Below are 26205 nucleotides of genomic sequence, written 5' to 3' on the forward strand. Positions count from 1 at the left end.
ATAATAAAACCCTCCATAGTAAGTAATACACAAAATTTGTTTACATACATCACATTACTTCATTATGAAACCTTATTCAAAATGTAATTTAACCAGCCGAAATGTCGTCAAAAACATGCTAAATTAGAACCTCGAGCGAGCGTTGCGGCCAAATGCTAAATAAACCACAGCAAAGGTCCTGTTAGCACGTTGTAATTCTACGGCTGCTCCGGAACGCGGTTGATTTGCGGCAGGCGACGCGACGCTGGTGTCGTCATAGATGACGTCTGTGGAGGGAGACGAGAAGCCGGACGTGACACTCGCTAATGAAGTACTCATGATAATTTAACTCTAACTTTAACGTTAACGTTGCGTTTCCTGTTGTATATTTTTCTGTCCAGCGAGTGCATTCTCTTCTTCATGATGTGTTCATCTTTCGTCTCAGATGCTGGATATTGTGAGAATGATTTCGTGAAAAAGAGCAGGATAACGTGTCGGATGTTACAGATCATATCTGACCACTGTAAGGTTTTGTCTTTTAATATTACTGGTGCTACATTCACGACGCGGTTGTCAATTTTTCGTCATCTTTTTAGTTCTGTATTATTTTTTACCGCTGTCTTAATAATTTTTTGAAGTGAAAATTCTTTAATGGCGTTGAGCACTTTTCTTGGGATGGATATAAAATATTAAACTCGCGACCTGATTGAAAATTTTTAGACAGTCGTTGAAATTGTGGACCAGTGGTTGAATTATTGTGATTACAAAGTCGAGGGATCGAATCTCAGCCGTGAAATTTGATGATATGATATTTGGATGAAAGTAGATTTTTCTGAGAGATTAACATTTTAATGTAAGAAAATTGTAATATAAATTTTTTATGTAATATATATTGTCACTTTTGTGTACTATCGCACAATAAATGATTATTGTATTTAAACTCATAAATGCTAGTACTTTAATAATATAAGAATATATAAAGAAATTCGTGTTGAAATTATTCCCTAATAATTCCAAATTCACTCGATGCAGAGACGTACTTGTTATATTTCTGGTTGACTTCTTCTGTTTATATGCAAGTCTTATTTCCTATAAATGTACAAAATAATACGAGCTTTTAATATTTTCGGCTGCAACGAGTTCTAAGGGGTGTTTATTTTTGGTTAAGGTCATTTGATATAATCATTCAATTGGGAACGACGTCTAGAAATATGAATCTTGAAGATGTATTAGCACATAAATAATTGCAATTTTTATAAAAAAGAGGTAAAGAAGGCAATTCGTTTTAAATGACTTAATAGTAATTATAATTAAAAACAATGGATTTTTAATGTTTTGCTGACTTTAACGATTAAAATAAACAAAACAGCAAACTTTTATCAAATGAACTTCTTAAGTATATAATTAGAAGGCTCCAGGACTCTTGGTTTGTTTACAGAAGTAAAGACACATAGTTCTAATAGGAATCAGAATAATGTTAAATAAAAATGTTTACAGCTTTGTTTTTAATCGGAATAAGGAATTTCAGGCCCCAAATGAAATTTAGTTATAAAGCCTACTGGCTACTAAAATGATATAAAACCATTAAAACTTTTATAAACTCCGACTATCATGTCGATAACGTTTCAATAAAACAGCTTATAGAGGTCGAGATCTAAAAGTCACGTCCAAAATATGGAGTAGGGAAAGATAAGGTGCGGTTGCAATAAAATATCACGAATCACTGGGTAACGATCCAGGGCCCATGTCCCGACCAATGAGATTTCAATTTTACCACTCCACATGTTCGGATTTTCAAGTTAATCTTTTGCATACGATACTCAATGCTCTCCAGAATCATATTCTAAGAGAAAGATTTAATTTTTATTAGTTTCTTGTTTTATATTATTTTTTAAACGAATATTCACTTTTATTGCGGGAAAATAGCAATATTATGATCAATAAGTATAAATAATATTACTTTTGGTAACAAGACGAAAATCTTGTTCACGTCTACATAAATACAAATTGGATGCTTCGGTTGTTTCAGCTTCAGTCAAAGCTATAAGAAATACTGTGACTGATTTTGATTTGTGGTTGTTAATATGATGTTAATAAAGTTATTGCCTTAAATGTCATTACTTGTGGCGACATCGTGAGGTGGGTCGTTTCATTTCACGAACGCTACATGTGCTACCTGGATTATTATTGATTATATGGTAGTCTGATTTTAAAGAAATATATTTATAGTTATATTAATCTAATATATGTTTTCAAAACGTTCATTTTATGCTACCGTACCTTTTATTTATTTTTAGTGTGTGTGGATTGATACATCTACTGTATGTAGGTTGTGTTTAATATTAATCCAATTTAAATTTTTGAATGTTAAACTTACTCAAAAAAATCATTTGAGTATTTTTGTTGCTTCGCTTCACGAAGATTGTTAGTAAAGTACTTCTCATTAAAACTCATACTTATTTTACTTTCATGAAAATAAGGGACAAGACGAGCTGTACGTTCAGCTGACGGTATTTGATACGCCCTGCTAATTACAATGCATTGCCGCTCAGGATTCTTAAAAAACCCAAAAATTCTGAGCGTCACTACAATTGCTTTTTCTTTAATTTTACTTTTTCCGAATTCATTAATGTCGCTATTTGACACATTTAAACATATTGATTCATCGTTTGTAACAAATTATTATTAATAATCATAAAAAATATATAAGTAAGTAATGCACTAGTTTTCAGCACAGCGAAATAATAATAATAATAATCATATCATATGACAATCAAATACTGAATTTAATAATCATTAAAAAGAAAACCAAAACATAGTTCGTTGAACGAATAACATCAATGTGTGTCCCACAAACGAATATCGCTACAACCCTGATCCGTATTCGTTTTCCCTTACAAAGGACAATAATAAATGTGGGCATTCCGTTACCTAGTGGCGATTATATAACATTGCGTATCGGAGTCACGGATCACAGACTTTTTGCCATATCAACTGATATGGGCCTATTCAGCAAATTACAAAACTCGAAACCCATTTGTTTCGAATCGAGCGGGAAAGATGTGTAAGGCTATATTGAATGGCATTGCAATTGGATTGTTATCAAAGTGGAAACAACTGTGAAAATGTTTATGAGCTGTTCTTTACGAATTGTACTAATACTTGCATATGAGATCGTGTTCTCTTACATAAACATTTATTTATTACAAGGTGTCAATAAGAAATTATCGGTCGCAATAATGATATTCAGAAGTCACAGAAAATTCATATTTGTGAATCTACTTATTGTTTCGACTACATTATTATAAGAAATGATTTTTTTCATTGAAAAACTAACCTCTGAAACTATTTAATGTTTCACACAAAAATATCAAAATTTTAAAGAAAATTATTCGTGTAGTAAATTTAGAATAGACTTTGATTTGCGGTTTGTATTGAGGATATATTCATATAAAGAGGATGGTTGAAAGGTGATTAGAAAGATTAGATAGAAAATAAAGCCAATGACTTTCTATACCTAATATACAAAGACAAAACATTGGCAGTCTGATAGCGGAAGGGCAAAAGTGTGCTTAAAAACAATTTAAGCACACGAATTGGGCTCTAAATAACATACGTAACCATAACTTAATTAATGTTTTACATTGTTGCTTAATGATCAAGAGTATTTTAAACAACTGGAATAAATGAGGCAATGTATAGATAAAGCAGTCGTAGCTTCTTATGGTGTAATTTGTGGCATCTTCGATATTTCAGCTCTGTTTTTATACGACTTGATTTGTCTATAATATATATATATATATAGAGCGTCAATAAATAAAACTAAGCTCGACCAAGGCGTACATTAACCGATAACATTAGAAAATAGAATTTGAAGGACTTCCCTTTTAAGTTCGCAGAACCTGAGTTAGGAAATAAAAGGGTTTGAGAGTGAAAGAAGGTAGAGAAGACAAGTTAATGGATTGATTGTATTGTGTTTGATATATACATGTAGCATTCGATTAATCAAAGGAATTTAAAAAAGAAGGTACTGGAAGTGACGTAGTCGCGTAAAACGTGACGCCTCGTACCTACGAGGTACGCAGCGTAGCAGCTCACCTGAGCTGCTACGCTGTGAGTATTGAGGGACTTTTACATACTGACGGCTGTACCAAAAAATTATGAATTTATTAGTTAACAATCACCGCCATATTATAATTTATTAAGGAAAACAGTAGTTTAGATTAAAAAACACTTAGATTTTGATTGTTGATAAGCGTAGAATTTACGCGTTATATATAATTTTATTAATAATATTTTTAGTATAGATTGTTATTAAGGATAAATTTTCTTCGTTTCCATGGCAACGTAACTATAATAGTTCCATCTTGCTGAGCACTAAGAAGTGATTAGTAATCCCCAAACAGGATTGGGACTTACGCTTTCCAGGAAAATTGATTGGAAGATCTGATCCGTTATATAATTACAAAGAATATTCTTGTTGATTGCTTAGTGAAAATATTTTCATTTTGACCTCCTCCTTATTTTTATGTTCATTTATTATGTTATAGCCATAATATGTAGGAGAAATCTGAGCCGAAACTGCATCACATATTTTACTATAACAATTATTATTATATGCATCACATATAATAATTTATGCCGATATAAATGTTTCACAAAGACCATTACTGGCCTATTTTAAATGTCTTTTTTGTAAGCTTATTCAGTTTCCAACGTAAAATGAATTTGAATATTTTTAAAAGCTGGTTCAAAGACGAGAAATAGGTTACAGCGTTAAATTTTTAATATTTTAATTATTAAATATTCTATTAGCACTTCAATTGCAAAAATTATACTTTTTATTTTATATAATGTATGTTATTATATTATATATTAATTTAATTTAATGTGAAATATATCTTATTTTATGTATTATACGAAGTGAAAAAATAAATTTAACTTATAATTTTACTTTTTTTTACGCTTTGTTTAAATCTATATATCACCCGGGGGAAAGTAGGATTCCCCTACTATTGAAGTCCTTAGCTTCACTTAGAATAAGAAAATTTAGTGAATTAGGCGTTACTTTGCGGAAATCCATAATTATACAAATAATTTAAGTTTTAATTAGTGTTAATTCCGCCAATATAGTTTTCAAAACTATTCGACACGTGTTTCGCCTCTACACGAGGCATCCTCAGGACGTGTTGTCTCGCCAAAACCTGGCACGAGACTGAATTGAAATTGATCCAGGCTCGTGCCGCTATTTTATACCCTCGTCCCATGAAATGACGCGCTGTGATTGGTCGGCTGTTGTGACGTATTACCCCCGACACGACGACGAAGAGACAGGTAACAAAGGTGATGGGACTAAATTTGTTTGTTCATTCAACAATGTAAACATATTATTTTTGTGTCTTATTATTTCTAATTCCTCCAACACATTTAAACGGAATCCTTTTTCACATGTACGTAAAATATTATTAACACTAAAGAAAACTTAAATCATTTGTATCACTTAGAATATTCTTTTGCCTCTCGGATATATCGGATTTTGTCATAAAAATTACCAACTATAAATATTCACAGTCCCACAAGCTTTAAACTTCAGCTCAATATATGTTGTATGAATTAGAATTTTTATGTTGGTTCTCTTACGTCGAGAACATTGTATCATTTTGACAGTTCAGTAGTGGTTATTGACACTGCCCACTTAGTTCGAGGTCCCGGGTTCGAATTCCGGTTGGTGCAATCATTTATACGATGAGTAACTTTGGATATTTGTTTCCGAGTTATGGGTGATTATATGTATATTTTAAGAATGTATATCATACTAAATTTGTCATTGTCTTCCACACATAGTTAGTGCTTTGTTGGGGCAAGACAATTTGTGTTTAAATGTGTAGCACCTTGTAAGTAGTAATAGTAGTGCCCTACCAGCGTAAAAATTAATTGATTTACTTAGAAATGGAATGCAGTAAACAATAGGGCCATGAGTTGACGCAAAGTGTGAACTAAATTGGCGATATTTTACGATTCAGCCGTAACCGAGGCCGTAAAGAGAGCGAGCTTTTGCGGCAATTTAACGACGTTTATTCGCCGTGACCTGCACCCTTATTGCGGTTCGGTGAAACGATGCCAGGTAATGAGATATATATGGAACCGCCTTCCTAATGACGTATGTTTTAACAAAGCAGGTCTCCTTAACAAGGAAAAAATGTGTGTAGATATATTATATATCAGACAGGGAGTAGCAACAGCACAGATTATGAAGGTATATCTGAATTCCGTTTCCGAATTTCTATTGAGACAACTCAAGTCGAGATGACTAATATTTTCACCAAACACAACGTAAGATTCTCAAAAACCGATTATTTGAGCCACGCCGCAATCGCGTTCATCACCGACATACTAATGTTAGATCTAGGGATATAGAGCCTTTTAACGCACAGGAAACAAATGGAACTCTGAGAAAGAAGAAGCGGCCCAAGAAACTCTCCAAGCATTTTTTTTGCGCTCTTTTTAATCAAATATACATTGTTGTATTGTTTTTGCTATTGATATAAAATAATCTTAATCTAGTCCCAGGCTGTCCCTAAAATGATACCACTTAGATATTCCGCTGTGGAGTAGTAGGATTTACGACAGAGCCATTTCTTAATAAACCATTTAAATTTATTTATAGATAATACCTGAACCGCGGCTGGGACTTTATTATAAAAGTGCACACATTTACCCTTAAAGCTATTATGTATCTTATGAAGCCTACTAGAATAAGTTACAAGAAATCCCTTATTTCTAGTGTTATAATAATGAAAATCACTATTAAGATCAAAAAGGTGACGATTTTTGTGAACGTATATTAAGTTTTCATAAATGTACTGCCAATGAACAGTCATAATATTTATTTCTTTAATATTTTCTTTGAGAGACTACCTTTAACCAAGCTGATATATAGCACGAACAGCATTTTTTGCAAAGAAAACACTATATCAATGTCAGCAGCATGACCCCACAGTAAAATACCGTACGTCATGATGCTGTGAAAATAACTGAAGTACACTAATCTAGCGGTCGGTTCGTATACTCTCAAATCTTTCTAACGGCATATGCCGCAGAGCTGAGTCTATCTGCTAGTTGGGCAATATGTGGACCGCACTGAAGCTTTTTATGTAACGTGATACCCAAGAAGACCGCAGTGTTCACAATCTCTTGTCATTTATAAGTAAGTTGGTTTGTACCTACGCTGTGCTTGGTGTAATGAACCGTTAACACTTTGTTTTTTTATTTTTTAAGTGCAGATAAAAAAGAAATCACAAAATTCATAAAAGAGGTCAATTAATGACTATGAACAGATGCTTATAAGCACTATAAAAATGCGAAAATAAGCTTTAAAAAGACAGTGCCACACTCATACATCGAGGGTTAGGTACTGGTGAAACTATTAACACTTAATTTTTTTTTTGAATAAATTAAACAGTAGAATGTAAACTTGCACTCAATATCACTTTAAATAGTACAGGGGCTTGCACTTTGTTTGCCAAAAAACACATCTATCATTACACTTGTATAACTTTATAACAAAAAAATAATTTATTATTATTTTCCTTTTATTGTGTTAGGCCTAGGTTGACTGGAAGTACTCTATAGGTTTTCAATCAGGGGCGATGTGTTAAAATGACTTTGAGAGACTAAAAACGATGGATAAGGTTATTCCACGTGTATCTGAAAAAACTAAAATATTTATAAACAAGGCAAAGATCATAGTATCTGCCATTTAGTGCTGCTCGTTTGATGACGTTTGAAACAAAATTTTGTTATAGATGATGATCCAGTCCATTAAGTACCTGTGCGGAAGGTGCGGTATAAAGATAATAATTTACGTAAGGGATTCAAATAAGTACCTCGGCAAGTTTGGGCAATAAAATCAGAAATATCAGATTAAGTATACTTTTATTGACCATTACCGGAAATGCTCAGCGAGAGTGATTCCCGTACCACGTTTAATTGTTACTACAAGTACCGGGTATTTCGTCTGAGACTGCGAATTTCGACGTTCTCAACTTTATATCTTTGATTTAATTCAAGACTTTAAGAGCGAAATTAAAATGGTTGGGGGGGAATTATTTGATTGTTCTACATTTTATTGCCGTCTGAAACAAGTATAAAATATAAATGTTTTGTTCTAGTTAGACAGCTTTTGTGTCTTAATGCGTTGAGCACCTAATAAGAATAATTAAACTAAAAAATAACCACTTGATAAAATATATATTAATACAGTTTTGCAAAGAGCTGCTTATTGCATGCGTTGAGCTAAATTCATTATCAGAATACATCGTATCAAGAGTTTGCTGAACAAATATGACATGACGAGCAAGATAATCACCTGTTACTACTACTCCCTGCCCATTACAATGTAGTGAGGACTCATGGAAACAAAAAAAAAGACGTGTGGCACTCGGGGACTGCCGCGGTAAAGCTATTGCATAGCATTTTTTATCAACATATGCAATTATAATTATTTATTCAATTTATTTATGCAGTATTTTTTTTGATAAAATTAATTTAAAAAAAAAGCAAACGGAAGTGAGTAAAATTTTACTTGCAAGATTTGATAACAGACAGACAACGGGACAGGTGAAACAAAATAAAAATGCTTGTCATAATAATAAAAATTAAAAAAAAAACGTCATAAAAAAAATAAAGAAATTAAAAAAAATTTAGACGTACCCCAGGCTCGAACCTGGGACCTGTTCCACGGCAACTATAATGACCGTGGTGAAATATCTATCTAGTAAGTAAGTGTTAGGTTATTTTCGTTACGGAATTTCTGGATTCCGTCTCCACGCTCAAGGCCCGCGATAGAAGCTATGCAATAGCTTAAAAATTCTGATTATAATTATGCCATGTGGTACAATGATGAAGTTATGTGGCCTAGCGATCTAGCCGTCTATGTAGTACCTACTGGATTCCTAATAACTCCGCGCATGACTTGCAATATTTTTAATATTTGTATTGAGCATGGTGTGTCCCTTGACCATCTTAAATTTAACAAAATTATACCTATATTTAAGCCTGGATGTACTTGTAATTCAAATAATAGTCACTCTATTTTGGATAATTTTTTGAAATATAATTTCAAATATTTGATGTAGGTTGATTTGAAGTAACTTTTAACATTTGTTAAAAGTTACTTCAAATCAACCTACAGATGTTGTACTAATCAACAATATGTTTGGAACCTGTTAAAGCCAAATTTATGATTATTGATAATAATTATAACACTCGTTCTCTTAAGTTGTAAAACTCGTAAAAGAGCTATCCAGTCGTCTAACCGATTTAACAGGTGACCCAAGATCTGGTACGTACCTCTGTCAAAGGATAAGTTTGGCTATACAAGAGGTAACGTTGCCAGCTTCATGAGCACCTTACCTGCCGATAGCGATCTTAATGATATTTTCTATTTGTAATTAATTTATTTTGTTACATTACTTAAGTTTTATTTTATTATTACTTATATAAATAGCGTTATTAATTATTAAGTCATATGTAGATAATTTGAAATAAAGTACAACGTAGTTGTAAGTATATATATAAGTTATAAGTATATATGTGTCGGATCGAAACAAACACATAAGGTTTGAACATTGCTTGCTGTGGCCTGTCCAAAGAAGCCTGCACCTAAACGACACTTAAATTTCTCTTACAAACAGTATGTACATTAATTTTCGTAAGGCTAAGTATCTAAAGTAAATTCTTCTTAATAATAATAGTCAGAATTTATTAAAAATGTTTCTTCAATAGTAAGACATTTTAACTGATAACGCAACATTTTAATGCAGCATAATGAATCAATAATAGCAAATTCACGAAATGGAAATCACTTGAAGCAGTGTTAAATAAAAAATGAGAAAATTAGACGTAATGCTAAAGTAACTTAGGGCGTTTACTTTTTCTCAATTTCAAATATCAAAGAGTGAAAGGCGTGCCTCAAATCCCACTTAATTTATAATTAAAACGTCGACAGATATTGCTTTAAGCGTCCTCTCGTAAAAATGAATTTATCACGCCGTAGCGCCGCGTAAAATTAAACCGAATTAACAATTTGGTTGGTATGTTAGGATATATTAACTTAAAGCACCCTAAAAATATTATTCAAGATAAAATTGGACCACTCCAACGTAATTGATACTTGAAGAAAAATTTTAAGATATGAAGAAGATGGAATTTTACTAAATTTGGTGATCTCATTGTTGTTACTTAACATAAACATAACAAGAAACTCAGTGAGCCATTTGTTAGAAAATTAGAATTGCTAAAGTTATTGGTACAAAAATAAATAAACAATGTCGGATAGAGCATTCATAACTTTGTCATTCATACGTTTTTTAGTTTGTTTTCACTTTGAATATAAGAGAGGTGTCTGAGGTGAGAGGAGGTGGAAAAAATAATAATTTCTGTTATTTTGTGTCATGGTCATAAAGTTAAAGACCACCCCCAAAGGTTTTGTATAAAATAATGCAAATCATTTATATTTTAGAAAAAAGAACGCCGTAATCGTATCCACGTCAATCCATTCAACTATTATTGTATATTTATAGAGCCTCATTTACCAATACAAATTCTGTTTCCGCCTGATACGTTGATGCCTGTGAAATTGTTAAACATATTATTAGTAGGTATTGTCGTATTTAGTATATGTATATTGGCAATGTAATAAAATAGTGGCAAATTTATTGAAGTAGGAGTTACTTTGCGGAAATCCATAATTATTTTGAGCTTTCTTTAGTGTTAATCCCGCCAATATTTGTCTTTAAACAATTCGAAACGTGTTTCGACTCTACACGAGGCATCCTCAGGACGTGTTGACTCGCCAAAATCTGGCACGAAACAAGTGGCAGTTATGTAAAAGTGATCAAAAAGACCAATCAAATGTGGAACATTATAAGCGTCAAGTTATTCTAAAAACCAAAAATAACATCAAATTTTCGTAAAATGAGCACGTTTCCAGTAAATAAGACGTAGTAAACGTCTTATTTACTGTTGCTATTGCATGGTTGGTTCTGATTATTTAACTGGTAAAATAAAATTGTATCAGAAAAAAATTAAAGTAATAGATTGTACACCAATTAAAGCCTGCATGCAACGCGTACGTAAAGATGTTCAATGAATGAAATAGGCAGTTATACAAGACTTTACGAGTGCAAACACAGTTATAATTTAACCAAAATTTGCGACGAAATAGAATTAAAGTTGCGTAACGAGACGCGCTGTCGCGTATGACGAATTACGTGGTTTCGACTATTTCACTCGAAATTACGTGGTTGAGACTATTTCACTCGAAATTAGCTAAACATTTTGAGTAGTTCGAGTGTGGTGAATGTCGCTAACAGGAGTTAGGCTCTGTATCTAGTTGCTCAACTTTAGAATTCCATAAATGTCTGAGATTCAGCTATGTAGGATTACGTTATGTTCGTGTTCACGAATGTCTTTAAGCTGGATAATATATCTTTGCAGAAACAAATACACCAATGGATTAAGAAATAATTATTGTGATAATTTAATTTAATATCACCCTCATGTTATTGTGTTAAGACACAATGCGATACTCAAGGAACTCTCTTCACGTTCAACAATTGGATGAACCCCCTTCCGTAATCTTTCCAGATCGATACGACATACTTCTGTGTAAAAATCATTTCAGCCAATGACGTCCACTGCTGGACAAAGGTCTGCCCCAAAGATCGCCATGCGGTCCTGTGCTGCCCTCATCCAACCTATTCTGACGATCGTCGGTCCATCTTACGTTACGGCCTACCAACACTAGGTCTTCCGGTACGTGGTCGCCATTCGAAGTGCCCCAACGGCCATCTGTCCGTCAAGCAAGCAATGTCATGTGCCCAGTGCTACTTCAGTTTTCCAACGATTTGGGCTATGTCGGATTCTTAATTCTCCTACGGATCTATTCATTTCGCAGGAAAGTCCGACAATGAATTCCTCATAAAGCCCGTAGTTAGCGAGACGTATATCATCACTGGCAACACATACTGGTTAAAAACCTTCGTTTTCACACACTGTGATATTTTGGATGAGAAGATTTTACGGAGTTTCGATTTCACAAGAGACCTCTTTCCCAAAATTGGACCTGCCCAACTGGATTATTTGTCCAAGGTAGACGTACTCGTCAACAATTATTGCGAGAGTACTATTACCAACTGTTACGGGAGTAGATGCGACATGGGCATTAGATTTAATTATGGGCATTAGATTAAATTAAACTTTTTATAGATGCCCAGCCCGTTCCAGTTCAGAAGCTTTAAGACATCTTCCAATGCAGCAGTGAACAGTTTCAGCGATATGACATCGCCTTGTCTGACTCCCGCTATAGTTGGATAGGCTTCGAGAGCTAATCCTGAAGACGGACTGGATTTGGAGATCTGTCTATTTAGCTGCCTATACTGAGATACAACGCTTAAAATAGTAGTTACAAATAAAGTTTATTCAATAAAACTACATTCATAACAAAGCCAAAACTAATGCCGATTAATTTAATAGTGTTAAAAGTCTTGAATTTATCTTTTATAAGACCTAACGACCGTAGTAACAAAAACTTATTCATCTAAATACATAGTATAATAATGTAAATACTATAATTCACTTCACACTAAGTTTTGTAAAAGTCTAAAGTATACACGCCATATCAATTAACAGTTCACAAAGCAATCTCAACAATGCGTGCACACCCTATAAACTTTCTTTACCACAGTTCAGAATCTGCAGTTTATTATTGTAAGCGTACAGATAATATAAATATAATACGTAGATACAAAGTGATTCAGGATGTTTATTTTAACTTTGAATTAATAACTGAATTTGTACAATAATTAAATAAACTTCATAAGAATAAAAGTATCGAATCGCTCTCTGTCATGATGTTTGGAAGGGAAAGAGTTGCGTTGTAACAGTCGCCATGGCGCTATAGTCGTGCGAGGCGACGACAATGGCCGTGATGCTAATTACCGATTTTTCGTATAATGGATATAATATGGAATAATTCTTGTATTGTTCCGGATGTCTATCGTCTACTATCGAGTTGAAACTAATTTCTGAGAGTGACTGAATATACTTATAAATCTAACAAAGAACTTAGTATCCAATCACGTCAGAAATAAAAAAAACAAATATACTTATAAATCTAACAAAGAAGTTAGTATCCAATCACGTCAGAAATAAAAAAAACAATCTAACTCAACAGTCTTCGAGAAATACTGTAGGTATGGTCTTATTGGTTACTTCAAAGGCGTTAACAAACTGTATATGCGTAATCTGTGATGTGATGTTTAAACAGAGCTCAGTGTCTTTGTTCCTATCATACGCGTCCTTTATTGACCTTCCAATCTTTACTAAGCGCCTTCCATTTTATGTCAGTAAATTGGGTTTTCAATTTTCGCGGAGTACACACCCGTGCTTCTGCGTACAGGCGAAATTGCGAGGGTGAAATTTATCGTATCTTTGTAACAATTGTTTTATATCTCAGGATCTTGCATAATTTAACTCATTTAGGTGGAATATATAAAGGGAACTTTATTATGTATAGGAAGTCTGATGACAGTATTTTCATATTATAAAAACATACTAGAAATAGAAGAGTATTTAAATTAATGTTTATAATTAATACAAAATATGAAAGACTTAATAAATCAATGAATTCGATAGTCATTAGTTGCAATAAAAATATATTAAATAACTTTATTTTTAGTAAAAATTTGTCACCATTCTTTATAGCCTTTCCATTAAACAGTCATTTGATCTAACTACACACAAATTTTCACCAAGATAGTGCAAGCCATTCTTTAGTTATAAAAGAACTAGCTGACAGACGATGATCAATCATGACAACTGTTACTTTTATCTTCAACAGATGTGGGTCTGTGGCTGTTTACTCAGCTAAAGGAATATTCTTACCAATTTTTCCAAGTCTTTACGCCTTATGTTTCAGAGATATCGTGATGAATCAATACATAGGAGAAAATCTTTAAGGTGTATCTCTAATCTCTACATGATATTTAAATATATAACGTGCTACATTTAAAATAAAGATCTTTAAAGTTATTCTGTTAGTTAGGACTAATTTTAAGTTGTACGTACCTTTACTAGAACCGTCGGGACCTCGTAATATGGAACACTCTTCTATTGTACCGAACGGCGTAAATAACTGGCGGACATCTTCCTCGCTCTGTTGTTTGCTGAGCATCCCAACGAACAGTTTCCGATCTGCGATGAAAAAATAACCTTATTATTATAAAGTTAACATTGATAACGGTGTAACAGTGAGCCACACCACAGAAGCCTAGCGGTGTTGCGTGGAGCGGCGGTAAGAACCGTGCCAATTAAACCCCAAATGATCGAATTTAGCGGATATCGTGTGCCCGGGAGCGAGACGGACGAATTTAAACTTAACCTTCATTCAAATAAGGTTCATAATAACAGGTGCATGATTTCAACTAGAGCTATAAAAAGTTTTTTAACTCCATAATTCATAAATCTTCTTCAAAATCTTTTTATCGTTCATCCCTTGTCTAAGAATTATTGTTTCTTACGATATAAAGATACAATTTTTGTTCAAGTCCCCGATATTTTAAGCACATCAGTATTATAACTGTAATCATATGTGTGTGTTGAGCTCAACAATATCTCCCCTTTTTTTAATTTTTATGGCTCTAGTGGTAGCACCACATAGCCGCCGCCGCCCCGACACGCGACCCCGCATTCACCATTACGGTGACACAAAACAACCACAGCCTTCTATAAAACACATATTACACATAGTTTTAGTCAAAATGAAACAACGAACAAAATTCAAACCCAGACCAACACATAATTAGCACAATACACTAAATGATCATCATTGAAATATTGAGGATTTCGCAGAACTCATCGATAATCAAACTTACGATGGTACTTATAGTACTATCGTAAGTCCTACGAAAACCTCAACAATCACATCAGCATTATAACAATTTGACGACTGCGGCTTCAGCTCAACCCGTTGCTAACCCGGGCAACGTTCACGAACCCGATTAACTATAACTACTAGCGTTAAATTTTGTACGTGATTACATGGGCTCTTTACAGAAATCAAATTTAAATGAAATCATAAACACTAATTACTTCTCGAATACCAAATAAAACCTTGCAGCACGATGGTCACTAAGTGCAGTGAGTATTTACTATTCCATGTCGAATCGACTCGAGTTCGAGGCGAGATCGCCTTACTTGACAAAATCATATAATCACATCACATTAAACAAAAATTGGATAAGGCTTCTCTCACGTGGACTTGAGTAACTTATGAAAACGCTAATGTGTCTCAAGAATACTTAATTGCAAGCCTATAGCGTAACGTCCATTGAATCAAGCCTTAATTTCAAATTATAATTTACCGAGAACATAAGTAAATTTACAAACTCATCGAAATAAAATTGTAAATTTTAAAAAAGTAAATTCAAACAAAACAAAAGACTCATTTCACCATAAAAATGATTTAGACGAGATTTTAACGTTTTCATCAAACAAATAATCAGGTGTGCTGACAACTGCGATGCAACATTCAAATAAATGGCGAGAGATATACGGCAATTGCTTGAGTTATGGTGAAAAGGCCATACAAACAGATAAAGAAGCAAGGCTCGGTAGATTCGACGTGGAAGTGCTCACTTCGCGCTACTCATATCGGAACAGTGAACAAAACATCCTAGTCACGCACAACAAACGCTACCTTGGTTCGCCTACTCGCGTCGTCTTCCCTCGCCCCCTGGAAAATAAGAATATGCTACACACGCTTACTCTACCGCTCGACTCAATGGAAAAGCTTATTAATTGTTACCTTCACAACACCCGCTTATTAATATAAAACCTTAATAACATTAAAATACTTCTTAAGGATTAAAACGCGCGTTTATAATAACCTAACATTAATTTAGAAAATTAAAATTATATATATGTCTCCCGATGTTTCAATTGACGTTAATCTACAAAGTTATTGTGGATACATCGGAATGAAAAAATAGTTTGATTTTCTAGAATGGCGCACGTTTTAAAACTTTATTTACAAATAAAAAAATTGATGATGTTTCCATTTCAAGCATAAGGTCATGCTCGAAACGTAAACATTATCATCTTATGAAAGATACAATCGTATGATAACTAGAATTGTTAAAGTGAAGATTTTTCTTTAAGTCATTATTTCTCAAGGCCATTCAGGAAGATTGGAACAACTGCTTTATGTCATGGTTCCAAGGAAGGCATAAGTGTGGAATCAGTGAAGGAAATGGTAGTTTGTAACGGTATAGTAAACAAAAAAGGAAAAAAAAAACCGTAGTCCAAGTACTATTTACTACATTTATACTTTACAAAGTGGTCCTAACTCAAGCTTGTTTGTTGGTGTCTAAGCCAGCGATGGTCTTCCGTTGGGCCATTTGGTGACGCCTCTCGATAGTGATTTTGGTAATGTGTTGGTCACGCTGCCAACATTAACTTCCCAGCCAACTCACGTGAATTTAACAACATATTACATTGTCGTTACTATAGAACCGTTTCTAGCCGACTAACCGAATAGCATATATTTACTTCCTTGTTTATCAAAAGTAATTGAAAAGATTGTGTATAAGCAGCTTATGAGCTTTCTGAAGAATAATGGCATATTAACGGATTACCAGTCAGAATTTGGAAAACACCGAAGGACAACCATAGCGTTAATGGACGCAGTAAGCAATATTCTTAATACACAATATGACGGAAAGGGTACAATTTTATAACTACTTGATTACTCGCTTGCATTTGATACCGTAGGTAAATTCGATTCTGCTGCTCTCCAAATTAAGTTACAATGGATTGAGTCCGAAAGCAATAAAATGGTTCCACAGTTACCTAAGTAATCGACCCAAAACTGTAGTTATTACACAGGAAGATGGAAGTAGGTCTTTCTCTGATTATAATGTTCTTGAGCGCGGAATACCTCAGGGATCAATACTAGGACCTTTATCTTGTACAGTGCCGATCTAGTTAAAAACATTTAACATTGCAAATATCAAATATATGCAGATGAAATTCAACTTTACATATCTTTCAAGCCAAACGAAATGTCAGAAGCAGAACAATTTATTAATTCCGATATCAGCCAAATCTTTACTTGTTTGGTAAATAATTCAATGGTTCTTAATCCATCTAAGACCAAATTTATGATACTGGGAACCCCTAAAGTCGTTGAAAAAATTGAACGTCTCAATCCTAAACAGGTATTAATAATAAAGATGTGGAGCGAGTTCATGAGATTCGTAATATAGGAATAATATTTGAAGAGAATCTTTGATTCGAGAAACTTAAAAACTATACTGTTGTGAACTATTTAAATACAAATCTTCGTGTCAGGTTGTGAGATGCTTTGGTACTCTCTAAATTTAATTATAATGACACTACGTATGGTCCTCGACTACGAGAAAAAAAAAATCATCATCATCTAATATTCTGAACATGGAAAGCCGGAGACGGCTACACTTTACTTGTATGATTTTTTGGAATTATAAAGACAAAAATGCCAGCATATCTCTATTCGAAACTGTTATGGGCTTATAATTTTATTACAAGAAACATTGCACAGGCTCGGCTCTGTCCTCCCAAGGATCACACTGCGCCTTTCAGGGGAAGTTTCAAGTACAATGCCACCAAGTGCTGGAATAATTTACCACCGCCGCTATGGGGTTTATAATCAGTCTCGAATTTTAGAATAAAGTACAAAAATAACATATTATTGATCAATACCTCCCTGCAAGGCTAGGAGCCTTGGTGAGCACTGTTTAAATTTCATAGTATTATATAAAACAATTAATTATTATTATTACATTTTCTTTTATTTTCTTATATATTTACACACATACGTTTTTTATTATTTTTATTATTGTCATTGTATATTTAGTAACCAATAATCTCAATTTTTGTATAATATTTATTTTAGTGCCACAATTTTCTTAAAATATGTCAGTTTTTCTTCAAAAACAAATTCATTTTCATTTCATATATTTCATCACGAAATTTTTGAGAATTCCCAAAGGAGCTCAATATAAAATTACTGCAGATAAATTCACTCGTATTCTAGTTGTTCGCAACACTTAGTCCTATTATAACAAATAATATTATAGACACTCGTATTTCAAATTACTATTTGCAAGCGAATTGAATTCCCCAGAGGTCGAATATTTTAAATTATGTTGAATTAATCATTAAATTTAATCACCGCTTGCAACGAATGTCAACAGCCAAAATCAATCTAATGTGTGATTATGACATAACAGATTTAATATTCATTGACATGAATTCATTAGTGTCAAATGAACTGAGATGTGATTATTTCGACGTTATTCACGCATGATCATATTTGGTAAGTTATTAATATAAACTAGAAGATATATGCAGATAGGTATTGTCTATATTATACCATATCTTAAAAAATAATAATAAAAAATCATATGGTTCATGTGGTGTGAATATTCGGAGTTAGAATTTAAAAAGATCCAAAAGTCTCAAAGATGTAATGATCGATAGGCAAGACTTAATTCTGTCATGAGATATAAAAAAATATTTTTAATGTATAATAAAACATGTTTGATAACTTGGGGATTACTATGTATAACGTTAAGTAGTGCCGTTCCTGAAAACTTGCACAGATAAATATTTTGTATGATACTTAAGGTATAATATTCGATGTTGGATTTTCATTTTACATTAATGAAATAATTCAATTTTAGACATTTGAAATCATAATAAAATAAAAGATAATAGCGTCGCTATTCGTTGACATTTTCAAATACATTAAGGAGACAAATGTACCTATAATTGTTCTAAAATTGAAGTATCGTTATGTTTCCTGAGTACATAAAAGAGACAAAGGCCCAACAAGAGAGGCCGGTTGAAGAGGGCGCACGTATTAGAACGTGCCTCGCAACATCCGGAAATACCAAGCGCGGTGCCGGTCATTAAATTCAGATTTATACCCGGCTGCCCGGATATCTCTCCCGTGCGACTCCGCTAATGACCGGCTAAATTGTGATAATTCTGCCAGGGCTTCCAACTTGTATTGTTACTTTTTATGTTTCGCACTAATTACGTTCTTCTATCTACTTAGTAGACGTTACAACAGAAGATATTAATTAGGCTCTGTAAATTTCAATAAATTGATTATGAATCGTTAATCAGATATAGAACTATAGAATGAGATACCATGTGTAGTGTTTCCAGGACGATATGACATGGGTACCTTCAAGAAGCGTGTACACTTTTCTGAAAGGGCGGAAAAGCTCCTGTGATTCATCTGGTGTTGCAAGATAATGTGGGAGTGTGGGGTGGCGGTGGTGATCGCACCAGCATCAGTTGACTCGTACACGCGTTTGCCCTTCTCTTTCATAAAAAAAAGAAATGTGAATATAGAAAGTGAAATCGAAACGACTTAGAAATTTTAAAGCTTAAAGCATTTCTTGACCCCTGGTGTTGTAGATGTTCTTGGGCGGTTGCTTCACGCAAGCTTCTTGCCCCCTCTTATGTAAAAAAAATAACAAAAATTTTTTTTTTACCAAGATTCTATGGCACAAGTGTATTAAAGTTTTTGTGTAGGAAGATTTCGCTAAATTTGAAACCCTAAGAGATATAATTAGGGAAGAGGTTGTATGGAATTCTGTCATTACCAAAATAATATGCTTGGATTTACACGTATATCAGTGTATAAAAGTATTCCAATCACAGTTTGATGTAAATGTTTAAAGGAACATTTCGTTTATGTTGATACAATTTTCAACAGCGAAGCATGTTGTGGTTTAGCTTATTTCAGAAAATATGTAACTAAAACTAAACTAGCAGAAAATTCTTACAAATTTAATTTGATATAATATTCTATAGACTTTTTAACAAAATATGTTATATGTTCTAGTAAATCACTATACACATTTGTATAGTTCAATTATTTGTGTGCATCAAGGATTATTTCCTCATGGAGGTTAGTTGAAGCACGATCGACAGCCCTGACAAAATTAATAATGGTGTGAGTGAGATAGAATATGTCGCCGTATGTTCTGATTAGCCAGTTGTTATTACGTTAAAGATAATCTACTATTACAGAGAACAGGAGTTGAGATTGTGTCTACAATCTGTATTAATATGTTTACAATTTATCTCTTGGTTTGATAGTTACGCAGAATAGTTCATAATAGGCTTTTTACCTTAGAACTCTTTTAGCTTGCAACTTGTGTGTTCTCATGGTAGTGTTTTCATTAGATTTTATAAAATTCAATGTCAATTCAATTCCTGTCATAGCCCCATTTTTTTAATCACTAATTGGTAACAAGAGAAGTAGATGACCCATCATTATGCTTTGTGGTATCATTATTACTACCAGTTTTATAATCGCAATAGTAAAATATCTGAAGTTTTGACAGTATGTTACATTGCGAGTAATACCACTCAAATAAAAGATGAAATGAAAACCAACATGTACTCGAAATCCTATTAATATTATAAATGTGAAAGTTTGTATTTCTGGATGTATGTTTGCACTTCTTTAACGCAAACACTACTGAATGGATTTTGATGAAACTTTACAATAATATAGCTTACACACACCAGAATAACATATAGGCTATAATTTATAAAAATATTGTGTGAATTATCTGTACATTGAAATAAAATTGGAGTGTCTGTTTGTAATATTGAAATAACCGTTTTTTACTAAATGTATATTATGAATATATGTATTCATAATTTTTGTCTGTCTGTCTGTTTGTTTGTTCCGTCTAATCCGGCGACTTTTATTGGCAGGTAGCTGATGTAATAAGGAGTAACTTAGGCTACGTTTATTTTAGAAAAATAAAGCAATGTCCAAGAAACGGTCTAACTCTAAAAATAATTTAAATGGCAAAACAACGTTTGCCGGGTCAGCTAGTGTATTATAATTATAATAATAAATAGGTTTATTGTAAATATTATTACTTTATAAATATATAGAACAAAAAACCTATCAGTAGTGAGACTGCACGCCAGAAGTAAAACTTCTTAGCATTACAAATTCGGAAACAGATTTGTAAGAATAATTTCACACACTGTTCGAGACTGGCCTGAGTACGCGTACTTGGGCGTAGTATTAGTTGCCGCACTTTGTGATTACGCGGTATCGAGTTGGAGCGCAGCGGAGACCAATCCTTAATCTAAATAGGTACGTTATAACAAATTCGCGCCGTCGTTTTGTGCTATTACAATAATAATATTATTTGGTATATATTTATATTGCTTAGTGTCTGTGTATACAAAATTAAATTAAAGTCGGGGACAAATAAAAATACGTAAATATTATGATACAACATTTTGCCATACTTACACAACTTCTTTAAACCCCCGTAGCTTTTGTTCACTGCTGCTGAGCAATATGCAACTGTTTTACTTTTGTTCTATAAGATGTCTACTTTAAAATGACATAGATTTTCTATAGTACATTCTGGGTCACAGGCCCATAAATTTTTGTCTATCTCCTTTCTATCAAACATTAAATGAGAGAAGTTAAGGAGAGTTAAGTACATAGAGCGGTCTATAAACTTTTCCCCTACCAAATATAGCTCAACACGGCTTAAGCAATTTTCGCTTCAAAAAATAGTGTTTATAGCTGGTATTACTAACATTGCCTCGTGTCGTATGGTCTTGAGCTCACACTACAATTTATGCAAAGTTTTTTAAATAGCTCAAGGCGATAATGTATGATCTTATACGATAATAAGGAATCCATGTGTGAGACCGTCTCGCACTTAACCTTTTTTAATATAATAATTAAAATATAGTCATCAAAAGCTGCACAGACTAGGAATCAGCTCGACGTTACTACAAACATGATCGGTCGAAGAACTAATTAGAGGAACTTCAAATCCGATGATACCTGTTTTGTCCCGCGGCTCATAACCTAACTTTACGTCAAATCACTCAAAGATTAACTGTGTCCGATCTAAGCGTTGCTTGGATTACTATAAATTCATTAAAATTTTACTTAATTACAATTACGTACGTCGACTGCAGGTACGCAACAGCTTTAGATATATCAATCAAGTTTATCACAGATATTAGCCCGATTTCTATATTGAAAATGAGAAAATAATTATTTTCGCAAACTTATAAAAGTATTTTTAATTACTTAGTCAGAATATGTATTATTCGATCTGTACAGACAGGTATCTAGAATCCAGATTATCTGTCACATTAATGGATAACAAGCTGAAATCCAATACTTCAAACCATAGCTGGATTGAAATAAGAGATTACACGAACGTTTCATGGACCTGTTATGGAAATTCCAAAAAGGGGATACGGATTAAAATTTAATCTCGGATCGCGAAATAAGGTTTGTGAATTGCCACCCAAAATATGCTCAAAAGTTAGATAAATTTGCAAATTTTGCAGTTCAGCACAACTTGTATAATAACAATGATTGGCGTACAATTATATCAATTATATACCTAGGTACATTTATTACCTTGATTGTGGTCTAAACTTGTTGGGACCTATGGTTCTTATTTTCATGTCCACTTTTGGTTTGCTTAATGTGATTATTTCGTAATTTTAAACTTTTACTCTTCAAACTTTAACGATAGGTAGATTTGCAACAAATAACTATCTGAACAGCACTTACAACTTTATTGCTTTATGTGAACTTGATAAGGGAAGGAAAAGGTGATGAGCATTAATCTTTATCAGAGAATACCTGATTGAATATAATATATAACATAGTTATAGATACAGAGGTGAGGCGGACCCCTCATTCATCATTCCAACATATTGTTTGGTTGCAGGATAACAACGCATCGGTTGTAACGTGTATTTATGGGGGTGCCAGATTATTGATGATTGCCTGCAGCGGGGGTACGAGGAAAAACCTGTGTATATACTCGGTGCCACGATGTTTCATAATTTTTTCTCAGATTTTAGATGTAATACTAGAATAACGATGATACTTAAAAACAGTAAGCCTGATAAGAAATTGGATTTTGTTTTTATTCAAATTAAAATTTTCTTCAATATTTTAAAAATTTCTTGCCATCGTCATTTACCATTTACATTTATCAGATTGACACTAAATGTCGTGGCAGTAAAACAATGCGGCAGTACTAATTTTATCATCGGAAATGAATCCAAATGACCTGTTTCCAGGGAACTGGGTTTTGTGGGATGTTCTCTCCTCGAAATCTATCCTTGGTTCCAAATATATTTCATCTTAGTTTGTAGTTCAGATCTCTAGTCTGAAATGGTTCAATTCAGGTGGATTTAAAACAACGGCTAATTTAGCCAAAGCATTGCACCAGGGTTGCAGTTGTTACTGATTGGTGATACAGAGCTCTGTATGATAATAATCATGCGCAGTAAAACCACATAAACATCGTACAATCTTAAATTATTAAAGTTTTCCTGAGACATTAAATCGTTATTTACTAACACGGCTTAAAACACGGTTTATCGGTGTGGATATCAACTAGTATCGGAACATTCGGACAAGGTCCTTCATCAGGGTGAGAGTGACTCGGCAGTGGCAGAACATGCTCTTTAAGCTGTGCGTGCACTGCGTCGGAATCGGTGCGTACGGAGCGGAAGGATTTGTTGATTTCTATGGTACTGCGTGCACTGGATCGGCAGTTCTGCGCCTGAGAACTATATTTGTGCCGATGACGTCATCCTCAAGGAACGACGCATCATTTTAAATTAGTATCCTGTTTCGTTATATGCGGTTGTAGAATATAACGAAGTTCAAAAAACATTTTTCGAGTCATATGAATGTACCCAAAAAATCGATTTTCATCTTCTAATAAATCTGGATATAATGTATGAAAATCTCCGAAAATTAATCTTTTTGAGTTTATATTATGAAACCATATCTTTCGTTTCCTCTTGTTTCTCTCTTCCTCTTCTGATAATAAACAGCAAACTACAACAATATCCTCGTCACTATCCTCCATAATGCAAATGCACGTTAACAGGTTATGACGGCTGCTAAATAACTAAATTTCCAATGATGAATCCGAATCCGAAATCCGAATGCAGTGGACGCACCCCATCGGCATTTCGTAAATGACGAAAATGCCTCGTACGCTGCGTACGCACCGATTCCGACGCAGTGCACGCACAGCTTAACTCTGACACCTCACATTATACTAGGTTAAATTTTTTTGAACTTTGTGTCTTGCAGGCTTCTGGAAGCCATCGAAATTGACCGTCGACTTAATTTTAATTGAGGAAAGGGTTCGTTGGGTTCTGCCACCTACTTGGAAACCCGTGTTGTTAAACGATCATTTTGTGCACCCGTGAACACCAATAGTGATACAATCTCCGAATGATCAAAGCAGTGTTAGTAAATTACCGTATATTCTTTCGGCATCGCTACTATGGAAAAACGCCACGGAATTATTTTAGAAATATTTATGAACTAAATGTGTAAACAGTCAAGTTTACTTTCGTTTGGCGACTTTGAGGGTACATTATGTATTCATAAACCAATAGAAATATCCAGGAGTTAGGCATAAAAATAGATAATCTATTTTTAACAGTTAGACAATAAATAGTTTGCTGAAGTACATTCCTGACTGTGTTAATTTGATTCCTCACGATTCTGTAACGTACATAAAAATAAAAAAATAATATTAAGTGAGCGATGCTTCTCAAGGGAAAGAAGAAAATGATGTTATCAATTCAGTATTCAATGGGCCTTTGACATATTAACGTCTCGTAAAATCTTCGACACTTTGAGACACAGCAATGGCATCTATTCTCAGTATTCGACAACGTTTTAAATTGAATTCAAGTAACAATTTTCTTTCACGCCTTCAGCCGTAATGGTGCCATTGACGCTCCCGCCTCAGCCCCTCACAAATTCGCGGAAAATTGCTTCCAGCACAGTCTGCTAGAGCTAGAATGTTCAGTTGATTCTATTAATTAACGATGCTGTGCTCGCCCGCCGCGCAACTCTGAATAGCCAATTACATTGATAATTGGAGGTCGCGCAGGTGTCTTCGAGACAAAGACGAATGGCGGTCTGGCACAAGTCACGAGAATTTGCTTTTTGGTAAAATCTGGCCATATTGCGACTAATTAAGGTTTCGTATACTTCAAGTTCGTGGAGATAAATCTTGATATGAAGAACTTTTGTATCTTCATATCAATTTCTTTTGAAATTACTTTTGTTTTCTTATATATTTTTAAGAAAAAAATATAAACCACGGGCGTGATTAAACTGTGCAAAAGCAATTTAAGAAAGTATAATTTTTCAGTTTGTAATAATATTGATAAATTAATTGAAAATGTATTGATGTTGAGCTTACGTGTGCCAATATTTGATCATATTTTTTGCTGCTATGAATTCTCTATATTATGTAAATAGGTAAGCAATTTAAATAAGTTTATTGCGTATTAATCGAAAAATAATAAAAAAGAGTATGAAATCATATTAAGTAGTAAGTTGAGATTAATTATTAAACGCTGTTAGCTTACAATTTGCGGGCTATTTGCTAAAATGAAGTTTAGTTATGTTTTGTCACCACTGTGTAACGTTACTGGTGTCGACGTCGCTATTACAATGAAGTTATTACGGCCCTCGTAACATGGGTCGGAGGTTTGTTTAAATATCTATATCAACTCGACGTTTATGTCCGGATGAATTTCATACTAGTAATACATGTTTGTAGTGAAGCATTTCTCATGCGTCATTTACGTTTTAAGTGCTTTGATACAAATGTTTCATCCGAGAACATACTGTCTTAACTAAAATTATAAATAATATTTTGGAATTTTGTGACTCCTAGTACTTTTGTAGAAGTTTCTGAATTCTTCTTTTCACTTCTTTAGAAGTGAAAACATCATAATGACTTTTTTATGGAAGAGAGGACAAACGAGCGTACGGGTCACCTATTGTTAAGTGATCACCGTCGCCCACATTCTCTTGCAATACCAGAGGAATTACAAGAGCATTGCAATTTTATTGAATATCGCACTGAGGAGGAACGCCACACATCAGAGATGGTGAGAACGATATCCAAATTTATCGTATCTATTTATACTAACTGAAGCGGTTCTGCGTTGCAGGCGGTCAAATGGATCGAGATACTGGGGTGCACCAGACCAGAGATGACAGTATACTCCATATGTGGACCTGCGCTTTGCAGAGCGCTACACCAG

At 33.7% G+C, this 26205-nt stretch overlaps 1 protein-coding gene across 5 annotated transcripts in view; it reads right to left on the bottom strand.

Moving 5' to 3' along the window:
• Positions 1-26205, bottom strand: part of LOC126968704 (CUGBP Elav-like family member 4) — a 737944-nt gene that overhangs the window by 175776 nt on the left and 535963 nt on the right. For all 5 annotated transcript variants that reach the window (XM_050813787.1, XM_050813786.1, XM_050813785.1 and 2 more), the window contains one exon: positions 14110-14235. In XM_050813787.1, coding sequence (XP_050669744.1) covers positions 14110-14235 — 126 coding nt within the window. The remainder of the gene's footprint in view (positions 1-14109; positions 14236-26205) is intronic.

This window comes from Leptidea sinapis, chromosome 16, assembly GCF_905404315.1.
Source record: "Leptidea sinapis chromosome 16, ilLepSina1.1, whole genome shotgun sequence".
Classification (NCBI taxonomy): domain Eukaryota; kingdom Metazoa; phylum Arthropoda; class Insecta; order Lepidoptera; family Pieridae; genus Leptidea; species Leptidea sinapis.